Source organism: Chrysoperla carnea, chromosome 4, assembly GCF_905475395.1.
Source record: "Chrysoperla carnea chromosome 4, inChrCarn1.1, whole genome shotgun sequence".
Lineage (NCBI taxonomy): Eukaryota > Metazoa > Arthropoda > Insecta > Neuroptera > Chrysopidae > Chrysoperla > Chrysoperla carnea.
The window spans coordinates 32,575,590-32,588,073 of record NC_058340.1 but is presented as its reverse complement, the minus strand read 5'-3'; the positions used below and the strand labels follow the sequence as shown (position 1 = coordinate 32,588,073).

Genomic DNA, 12,484 nt, shown 5'->3' with positions numbered 1-12,484 from the left:
TCAATTAAATAAATCCATACTTTGTTGTTATTATTATGTCAAGTATATTCAAAATTTTGAAATGTTTTTGTTTAATTTGTGTTCTGACGCATCTCCAAATTTTTGCTACATCACTTTTTAAAACGTTAAATAGACATAATTAATCATATGCTTGAATCAGTAGAATAAATTTTTGAATAATATTAAAATTTGAAGTCAAGGTTAGAAAAACATCAAAAACTTTTAGTATAAACATATCAATCAAAATTTGTGACACTAAAGTTGCATTTCAAGTTTTTGAAATAAACATTATTAAAACTTAATGAACTTGTTTGCAATGGTTGTTGATATGGTTAAATGCGGCTACAAGTTAAGGTAATTCGGACATGAAATTCAGACAAATACAAAGAAATTTTTCCATATTCAAAATAAGATTAAAATTACTTTTTCTTGTTGTTAACTGAAGTCTTTGATTAGACTCTTTGACATGAGAAAATTATCCAGGCTAGAGACGTAAGTTGCTCTTTTCGATTTCGAATAAAGTCAAGATGAAGGTAATTAATTTCACAAGGGAATTAAATCCGAACATCCGAATCTTTAAAACTATACTTTTTTCTTTGAAAATTTAATGTATCTTCTTTTAAAATAGTAAAATCTGCTCCAATTGCCTTAATTCTTTATATCATATTTTAAACTACTTTAAGTTTTATTATAATTTTTTTCAAGGTCTTTCTGATTCATTTCATAATTTAGTATACCTAATCTAAATATTATTGTCTGTATAAATCTGAATTGCGTAACTTTAAAATATTGTTTAATGAATAAAAATTATAATCAAATGCAGACTACTTAAATATTTTGTTCTAAGAATTATAACCATTTATTATGTGTACTATTTTATCGGTTATCTTAATCAATTTTTATTTATTTTTTGTTTGAATTACTATTGGCATTTTTTGAGCTTTTTCGGGGCCCTACTGTTAAGGTCGCTATGTATTCTAATGGACTTGTTTCTTCATTTTCAGATTTTATTTAAATTAGTCGAGTTTTTTTTTATTTTTTTTTATTATTTATTTTATTTTAGACTTTTTATTGTCCCAGCACAAAAAGAATCGTCTAATTATATTATAACCTATTGGTTTAAAACTTTTAAACCAACTTATTCTTCTTAATTAAATTAAAGCAAATAACTTATATATATTTTAATCCTTTTTTAATATCCTTTATTTTGATATCCTACTCAATAGGTTTTGTTATTTTTTTTCATTAACGTATTACTAGTTTGCTCAAAAAATCCGCCATTTTGTTTTGTTTTTTCAAAAACCTATCTAAAAATACTTGAGTTTTTGAGAAAAATATAATAATATCTTAAATGTTATCTATGACCCGTTGGGGAGATACGAGGTAATAAAGAAATTTACATACAAGTCGGGTAAAAAGCTGCAGAACACGTTGGAAGACTCAGTCAGCAGTGATGTCAATAGCTCGAGGACATGTGGCTAAATGTGTTATCTTGTATTAAAAAACCTATTAACCACTGATAAACCTTTGTTTTGAGATATTCTAATCTTTTAGCAAAACTTAATATTTTTCCCATTTCAGCCAACTTTTTAGGACATTTAAAAACGTTTTTTTCATGGTTAAAAGCTGACATTTCAGTATATTTAGTAGTAGTATTTGTTCATAAAGTTTAAGCATGCCTCTTCGTTGGTGAAATAAAAGTAAATGATTGCATTCAAGGGTACTTTTTTTCCTAATTTTATCTTTAATCAAAAGAAGTCTATTTATAAACAAACAATAAAATTAATAGTAAACATTTATTGATACATGGTATGTATAGGTAATTAATTATTGAATAGGTAATCTATGACTAAAATAGTGACCAGTTTATTGGTCATTGTACATATACATTTGCATCATCATCATCAATATAACAAAAACCTACAACAAAACTTGAATATTACTTAAGTTTCTACAATTATTTTGCAAGAATACAGTTTTTTTTTTTTTTTTTTTCAAAGTGTATTTATTGCTGCATTTAAATAGTAATAGCATTAATATTATTTTTTTGTTAAATCATATTAGATTATATTGACAAGTGGGTTTATTCCATTTACAAAAGTATGAATCGTTCTAGAAAAAACAAAGTTTTTCAGAAGTTATCAGAATTTTTTGGAAACTTCAAAACGAAAAAGAAACATCAAGCTTACGGTTAGTGTATATTATAGGAACTCACTTTATTAAGACATAAACTGGACAAAAAGAGTCATGAGCATAGATTTTCCTATCAAGGGAACCGAGAATATTTAATTCTTACACAAGCTTAAATTTGATAAATTTACATTATTGACGATATTCATATCAAAAGATAGCTGAATGAAAAATTCAAAAATTCTTTTGTCCAACATTCTACAAAGCAGAGAAGTCCGATATACGGAACCCTAAAAATTTCCTTTTTAAGATATCGAAGAAAAAAGATCTCTTTCTTTCAAGAGTTGGGCAAACTAGTTTGTATGAAAGAGAAAACTTGGCGAATTTTCGCCGGTTCTACCTTGATAATAGTTTTTCTAATTTCTTTCCTTAGCCAAATGATTTACCAAAATATACTCTGACCCTAGATCTATTCCAAAGGGGTGAATATATAGACGTATTCGTCATTTTGGAATAAATAGAGGGTCAGGTTTGCTCGATATACTAGAAATATATTTATATATATATAATTATATTCAAACTTCTGAATAGATTTTCATCGCACAAAGCTCATAGCCATTACGATTAAAACAGTCTCAAATAACAGTACGATGTAAAGACCACAATGTCGACAAAACTTGTCCGCAATTTTTAAATCATTTTAATTTTTTTTAATTTTAGATACCAAATTGCAATGACGTTAAAATTTCTAAAAGGTTCAACCACACATTTAAAACCTCTCTAAATAAAAATTGGATTTAAATTTTAACCTTAAAACATTTAGTTTTTTAAATGCATTTAATAATTAATTAATTAAAATCAACTAAATGCCATAATATATGGAAATAATCGAACAAACAATTACATTTTCCTACAATTCAATTATAAAAGGAAATAATTTATTTTAAATAATTCATAAATTAAATGCATCAAAAAAAAAATTAATTAAACATAATTTTTATATAATATAAGTATATATAAACAAAAAATTATATTAAAAAAACAAATATATTTTAATTTATTCAAAAATTTTTAATAGGTTAATTTAAAATTTATTTTATTTTATTCAAAAAGTATTTAAAAGTATTATTTTGTAATATTTTTTTAATCTTTAAGATCCTTGCGTTTAATGATTAACATAAAATTTTGTATTTATTTATTTTAAATTAAAATTGTCCTTATAACCATTTACAAATAATATAAAAAATGAGTTTTAAACATGCGATAATTTTAACACAATGAAAACTGTGAGCAATTACAATAATTGTTTAAAATAATTTTATCCTATGAAATTTCATGATTGAAATTGATTCTATTCGTCCGAAAATTCAATATTTAATATTTTTAGGTTTTATTGTTTCTGTAAATATTGCAATATTTATAAAAATTGGCATGTGTCAGCCAATTTTTGGACACATTATATTTCATGAAAAAAATTTGAAAAATTATTAATCTATTTAATATTCAAACACAAGAATAATTTTTGAGGTACTATTTACAAAATGGAAATATTTATGGTAAAACATAGTTTTGGTTTTCATTAATAATTTGGAAATTCTTGAGATATCATTAATCAAAACAATTTTTGCGCTTTTAAAGTCCTGAAACGAAAATATTTACCACATTCAGAGTAGTAGAAAATAAACTTTAGCATATAGTATTTACAATTCGCTTGACCAGGGAATTATTGCAATGGCTCTTAAGAGTCACATGTCTTACGGTTTGATAAACATGATTTCTAAAATTTTTAGCATATCTTCTTCCTCCAAATTTTGCGTGTTTCAAGTTCAATTATATATCAAAACAAAAAATTTTTATAAAATAATTACATGGAATTTTTTACAAGAAATCGTGACCTGATCAGTGCCTTCGTTAAAATTTCTTGAATGAATTTTTTCGCTACTTTTTAAAACAATTAATCTTCGTAATTTCTGTAAATACGCAAAAGTAATTCTTTTTTTTTTTTTTGAGTAATTTAAGATTTAAAACAAGTTTTTTTCCGGAGATATAATTGCTAGGTAAATTTATGAAATCGATATACCTAGATATCTATTACACGAAATTGTCTAAATCATGTGGACTTGACCTCTAGAAATTCAAGGATTTGTACTTGTGAATAATAAACTTTCCTCTCGTGAACGTGAACAGATTTTACTACGTATTTAATTCTGTTTAAAATTTGAAGTACCATTTGAACCCGACTGTTAAGGAGTGCGTGGTTATATTTTTCGCACGTATCTGGTATGTATACGTGTTTGTAAATTACCTCGTATCTTCCAAACGACTCGATGTAATTCGACAGTTCAGGTATCGTTACATTAGATACCTGTTTGAAAAAAGATACCTGTTTGAAAAAAGGCGTATTTTTGTCCCCAAGTAATAATACGCTAATCTTCCCAATAATGAGCCCCGACTGTTAAAATCTCAATCTCAAAAGTTTAAATAAGTCTCTAAAAAACATTTAATTATTCATTATATATTTAATGACAAAATATTGAAAAACATTACTCTTGTAGTGGGCGCCACTTACAAAATAAATCAAAATTGCCTTCAAAAAAAAAATTATAAAATATTCCATTAGAAAATAAAATTGTTAAGAAATGCAGTCAGTCAGTCCGTGTTTTCATTTCGCTAATTTTAATAATAATAATAATAAAATTTGTATAACAATAAACAACAACGTACGCAGAGATAAATATTTTTATGGAAACTTTTAGTAAAAGCATACATAAAGTCTGAAACCTGTTTACAAGCATATATTCTCTTTATTTATTAAAATCAAAAATAATAATTAAAATTCAAAACAACTTTAAGTTTTTATCCATAATATATTTTTTAAATTTCTGATATAAAGTAATTATTTTCATCCCGAAAATCTAAACAAAAAAATGATATTTTAAAAAGAAATTTTCAGATGAATTAGTGATTTATTGTTTCGTTATTTATGTTCTCTAAGTCAAAATCTCAGTTAGTTTTATTAATAGGGAAAGATATATCTTTGGTCACTTAACTCAACCAGAAAGTTATTGATATTACCCTTAAAAGTCATATCGTTTAGAAAAAATAATATATTACATAAAAATTTATAATAAATATCATTTGAACAAGTTTTTATTTTTATATTATTATTTACTCTTTTTAAAAAGTGTTACGTAAAAATTGCGCAAGCCATTGATGAAGAATCTTCTAGATAAATTAATTATATAATTAAAATTGCCTTAAATAAACATAATAATAAATATTTCATTCAAAAATTTTGCCAAACGAAGTTGTTTATAAAAACGTGTAAATTTAATTGGTTTGTTTATCAAGTTTTTCAACATAAATTTATTACACCCTCGCAGTATAAAAATTATTTTCAATTATTTACGAATAAATTTATAATGTTTGAAAGGTTCAAATCAATCAAATTAATTAAAATTTTTACCCTTTTTTACAGTGTGTATACAAAATTTTCCAAGAAAAATGAATTTCCATTCTTTATTATATACGAATTTTCTTAGGATACACAAGAGATTTTAAGAGATATTTATAAAATTAATATTAAATTTTCGATATTTTACCTAAACTAAAAATCTGAAAAATTTATTAATTTAAAAACTGTACTCCTTAAAAATGTCTCTCCATGCCAACTAAATTGTTAGCCACAATAAATCATAAAACTTACAAAATTTTCCAAATTAATAAAGTTTTTTCTTATTTGTTTCAGACATTTTACCAGAAGCATTGGAAACAACATGCGCTCGTTGCACAGAAAAACAAATTGTATACGCAATGCGTGTTGTACATCGCTTACAAAAAGAATACCCTGAATTATGGGCACAATTATCTGAACGTTGGGATCCAACTGGAAAATATTTAATTGCTTTTGAAGAATTATTCAATTCCCCAAATAAAGTTGAACGTTCACCAGCTCCTCCAACAGTTACTAGTTCCACAACCGAAATTCCATTATTTAACCGATTCAACGATAATAATAATGCAAACGAAGTTTCGCCAAACGATATTTCCTCCACAGGAGACTTAGACAATATCGATCAATCAAATTTCCCAAATGCTAGTAGTACATCAATAAATTCTGTTAGTGTACCATCTCAGACTTCAACATCAGCTCCAACCACCACACGTACATTAATGTTTATGGGTACAGCTGGGCAACCCCAACATCATTGGTTTGATATTTTAGGGTCACAGGTACTTCAAACAGCTGGAAAAATTGCAGATATGTTTGTATCGACAGTTGAAGTAGTTGTTGGAGCAAAATATCGACGACACGCAGCTTTACATGGTGTTACAACATCCAAACCTTAAACAAATCAAAAATTCAATCGTGAATCGAATATTTTTACCTTGCTTTGTTTGCTGGTTTCTTTGTGAGTTTCTAAGTGTTGAGTTTTTTCTGTATAAAAAACATTATAATATTCTTAGATAGCACTTAGTGCGTTGATTATTTTTAAGCCGTTTTTTCCGGCAACTCATAAACAGGTCTTGTCAAATGGAATATTTAAAGATTGATGAAGAAAGACCATTCTCTATTACAGTGAATAATTTCAAACTAGCAACAATTAACGGCTGTATGTTTAGCCGTAAAAAACGTAAGCTTTTGGATCAAAGGTTTGATTGTAAAATTCGTCTAAATGATTCCTACAAATTTTTATCATTACAAGTATTTTTAAAGTTCGAACAAAAAATGATTTATTCTTCAACTTAATCAGCGAAAATAGAGTTATAATAGAACTTAAATTGTATTAAGATCTGTTATGCTCGAATTGTGAAAAATAAAGAATCCTAATTTTCTGCTCAAATTAAATTTAAAACATATTGTATAGAATACATTTTCGTTCTTATATTTTTAATAAAATTCGCTCTAAATAATGATTAAAAATAAATTTAAAATGTAAGTTTTTTTTCTTAAGATGGCTGTTATACAATAATATTATATACTCATAAAAATACTATTAGAATTATTCATAGTAAATCGTTTAATTTTAATAAAAAAATAATATTTTGCCATTGTTTATAATTAAAAATATATTATTTTTGGAGTTGAAGTCTCCTTGAGCTCTATTTTTTATTAAATCAAGTTAGTTTATTTTAAGTTATTATTAAAAATACTTCTGATATTATATATTTCAACAATTTTATAATCATATATTTCTTCGCTGACATTAAATTTTACCTGTATCTGATGACATCAGGGTCAATCAAGTCAAATGATATTTTAAATTAACAAATAATTATGAAAAATTACATTATATTATACACTTTATAATTTATATTAAAAATTTTATAAAAAGTATATATACTTTTGACGATTTACTTAAGATACCCAACAGATACTAGGAAATAATTGTAAAATCTATGTTACATTTTCAATATTTAGCTTAAATTTGGTGAATATCCGTTAATATCTACAATATTTCTTGAATATCTCTTAGAATAGTTTGTCAAACAGATTTCAATATACTGTTTACGATTTTCTTAAGAAATACAACAGATATTAAGTGATATTTGTAAAATCTATGTTACATTTTCAATATTTCGCTTATATTTGGTGAATATCCGTTAATATCTACAATATTTCTTGAATATCTTCTAGAATAGTTTGTCATAAATTTTCAAAATTTATAATAAATTTCGATAATATATTTAAATTTGATGAATATCTGTTATTATCGAGAAATATATATTATATCAGCGAATATATATTATATGAATATTTCTTAGTTATAGCTTGTTAACAAAAAATTGTAATATACGACATCATAAATCGATTATATTAAATGTAATATATTTTTCAAATCCATTCCATAAATTGAATAAATTTTAAAAATATTTGGTCACATCTATAATTTTTCATTCGTTAACTTTTTTTATTTTGCTATCGTATTTCAGTGAATCGGTAATAATTATTTATAAATTGTTTTTCAATTTTTATTAAAGTTTAATTAAAATTTGCAAACATATAAGGCAGTGTTATGTCACCTATAAATGCTTAAAATTCATAGCATACTTTTTAGTAAATAGAAAGTTAAAAATATTAACCTTCATAAATGCATTCATATTTACTGACTATTATTGATTTAACACAATGTTTTGATGTTCAATATAAACGGGCCATAATTAAAAATATTAGTATGCAAGGTGTCACAAAATTTGCAATTAATTACAGTTAATATTCTCTACAGTTATTTTTTGCTTAATAAAAACTTCCAAAAGAAAAAAATACATTTAACTGTATTTCAAAAAAATTACACCACTAATCCAAGTTTTAATTTCAAAGGAAATTGCTCGTGACACTCCGAATTATGTACGATAAATGATATCATTACGTTTTTTGTTTGTCTTTTTATTTAATTTGTATATTTTTTTAAAGTACTTGTTTAATACTCGAATTTTGGAAACTTATCCGAAAATAAAAAATATCATAATTCCTCCTTTTATTTAACAAACTCAAAAATTACATTTTAAATTGCATTTAAATTTAAAATAAAAATGCATTTTAAAACCCTCAAAAAAATTTTCAATTAAATTGAAATAATATATATTTTTGGACCAATTAATTAAATATATCTACACAGACCAGGCATGTGTAAAAAAAAATTTACATAATTACAAAATTATTAAATTAATAAAACCTTGAAAAATAAATAAATAGAACTAAAATTTATTTTTATTAAATAAATAAACATTAATTATTATGTTAATTTTTTAATAAATTTTAATAAATTTTGTTTTAATCTTCTTTAAATCACAGCCATATTAAATATGTTTAGGAAAATTTACAAAAAAATATTATTATTTGTGTGAACTTTTTATTTTTTAATTATATATTGAATTTTTTGACCTTGAAAATAGATAATTAATAATTTAAAAAAATCACAACAATTTTTTGTTCATATTTTTCGATGCTTTGTTTTAAAGTGTATTTTAATTATTTTAATTTTATTCTTTGAATTAACAACTTGTTTTTTACAATATTTTTTTTTATTAATCGGAAGGAATTATGATATTTTTTATTTGAAAATTAAAATTATTTATAAAATACTTTCAATTAATTTTTTTTTTTTTAATATTTAAATATATTCTCATTAAAAAATTTAATTTTTCTTAGAGCGAAAAAAAAATTTCAAAATTTCAAAAATAATAATAGTATTAGAATGTTTTTTTTGATAAAGTAATTTTAATTGATCTGTGATGTATATTAATAAATTTGTATTTAATAATACAAAAATTATTTATAATAATAATAATCATATATAATAAAATGTTACTATTTGTGTACTTTGTAATAAAATAAACAAACACATTTTTAATTGAAATTTGTTAATTTTTATTGACCACAGAATCCTTTCCGTGAACTCTTGGGGGACCAATTGTTCGGCTTATTTTTTTGTTTTAATGAAGATATTGTTGAATGATTTTTTTTCAAATATTTTGCAGCTTAAGTAATTGTGATTTTTTCCAGGCCTATAAATTGAGTATATTTTTATTTAAAAGAAATAAAAATTTTTAATCATAATTATTTCGTTAAATTTAGAGCAATTAAGACTTTAAATAATCCATAAAAGATATTTTTCGAGGTTTTCAAGGTACCTCTAGGTTTTAGGCGATATCTTTATTAAAATATTTCTATTCCGAAACAAACAATTTTCTTGTAGTTTTCTCGATTTTTTCACAGAGAGATAAGCTTATGAAAATTAAAAAAATTCTGGGAAATTTTTACACAAATAATTAATTAGGGATCCATTAATTGATTAGGCAAGTTGTTTCGCAGATATTGACTAAAATCTCACACGAAAGGCGATATCTCGGAGCAATTTCACTTATAGAAACATTCATATTGTCTCCTAATAAACATTATTTTGTATCCGCGTTTGATAACTGTAAGGATAATAACCTTTGCAAAACACTTAACAAATTTTTGTGATAAATATGTAATTATTATTTAAAAAATTAATATAATTAAACAACAATTCTAAATAAATTTTTATGATAATTTTTGTGTGCAATATTTAATTTCACAACAAAATTTTACGTACATAAAATTTCAATTTTGCTAATTTTTTATGACTAAAACTTTATAAAATAAATAAACGCTAATTAAAAATTTTCACAATAATTTTTTCAAATTTTTTCCATAATGAAAAATAATATTTTTATCCTTGACAATGAATAACAATGATGCATTTTCCCATTATTTTCTTATAGGTACCATTTAACAAAGGCTTTAAGATTTTATTTCGATATGTTTCTAACAAGTTTTTAAATAATTACATTATTCCAACGAAGCGTTTCATAATATCCTGCAGTTAAATAATGTTTATTAATAATCTGTGATTTTATTATTTTATTATATTATTAAATATTATCTCTTTGCAAACTTTTTTCTTATAATTAATATTGAAACAATGATAATCTGTTAATCTGTTGATAAATTATTTGTTAATAATCAATAAACTTCTTTGGTAGAATCGAGCAACAGAATAGGGTATTCCACTATTTTTGAAAAAGTGTTTCAAAATGTTGATTTTACTAATAAAAAGCCACCAAAAATTTGTTTCGGAAAAATACACACGCTTTCTTGTCAAAAAATTTAAATTTTAAACCACTATGGGTACCACTATACGAAATAACACAAAAAAGTTTGACAAATATATTCATAGACATCTGATTATAATAAATATAAATACTTATTATCTATGTATATATTATACCCAGCTGTCTACACTGAACTAACTGATGGTCTATGACTCATACTGCTTTGACATCACAACAGGGCTTGACCGCGTTTTAGGTCACATGATATACAGTTTAAAAATTACGATTTTCAATTTTAATATTTTTAAAGAAAAATGTGCTTTTATGACTCGAACGGATTTTAACTTTTTTCAAATTTCATAATTTATTTTTGACTAACGATAATACCCTATTTAACACAATTTAAATAGAGATCTTCATCAACAAAAATATTAACATTTTCCTAAAAGTTCATTGGTTAGTAATAAACTGAAATATGAGCCCTGTTTTGTAATTTTTATCTAAAACAGTAACTAAACCTTGGTAAGTATGACTGCGTTACGGCACACATAATAAGTTCCTAAGTAACTAATTATCTTCTTCATTGAGATTTCAAAAAGCTATCTGATAATTTAAATTCGATTCACTGATTACAGGTAAAAGTTATAGCAATATTTACATAAGGGCAAACATCTTTAACTTTTTCATCAAATTTTGATGTGGGACCCACAACATTTTGATTCAAAAAGTATAAAAATCAGGTTAATTTAATGATTTGATGTAGTTTCAGAGATATCAAAATAGTTGGATCAATTTTAGTCCGTAACTCAAAAACTATTCAACCAGTCATTATATGCACCGCGATTTTTGTACTTCTTGGGTCAAAATTACCGTATATACTGAATTTTATCGAAATTGGAGATTTAAAAAAATCCTCGATTTTTAGTAATTTTTTTAAGTTGCTTAAAGTTTTTAATTTTAATTTCTTTAAGTTGCTTTTTAAGTTGGTTCAATCATTAAAAATCAGGTTATTTAAATGATTGAACCTATAGAAAGCTACAATGTCAGCGAGTATGATCAGCTTAATTCACTTAGATAGGATCTTGGTGTTGGTCTTATCGATGTGGTACTATATTGGCCTTGGTCTTGATCTTGAAAAATTCGCAAAACCAAACCAAAACCCAAACTGCAAGACCAAGACTGAGTGATCATCGTTTGCTCGGCGTTATCAAAATACGAAAAAAATAATTTTTCCTCTATAACATATAATAAATACTATAAAAATAACTTGTAATCAGATAATTAAATATCACAGATCCAAAAATTGTATTCTTAGCTAATCAATTTTTTTATCTGCTGATTTATGGCTAGTGAAAGAAAATATGCCTATACGAATAATAATTGGCTACAAATAATAGCTTTATTTAAATATAATTGGTATATAATTATGGTACAATTTAATATTCCGTGAAGTATCCAGTTTTTTATAAAATTCGCATACAAAAACTGAAAACTGGTTTTGCCAAAATTTGTTTTGGATTACAATTCAATGGAAATTTTATATTTTACTCTTATCATAAACCGTTAATCTTTGTTTATGTTTAGGTGCAACGCTTACCGAGATTAAGTATGCGAAAGTCGATAAGATCATTGAAGTTGAAACTTTCGAAATAGTAGTGTACATAAAATTCAACACGGGTCATTTTTAACAAAATGGTGGAAGCGCATGGAAGTAAAATAATTTTATAGTATATTTACTTATTAAATTCATTTGATAACATAAAGTAATGCTTCA

General features: G+C 24.1%; 1 protein-coding gene across 1 annotated transcript in view; it reads left to right on the top strand.

The window, feature by feature from the left end:
• LOC123297299 overlaps positions 1 to 6,979 on the top strand; it is a 28,464-nt gene extending 21,485 nt beyond the window's left edge. The window contains exon 2 of the mRNA XM_044878908.1: positions 5,879 to 6,979. Coding sequence (XP_044734843.1) covers positions 5,879 to 6,480 — 602 coding nt within the window. The 3' untranslated portion in view covers positions 6,481 to 6,979. The remainder of the gene's footprint in view (positions 1 to 5,878) is intronic.
• The last annotated feature ends 5,505 nt before the right edge of the window (positions 6,980 to 12,484 follow it).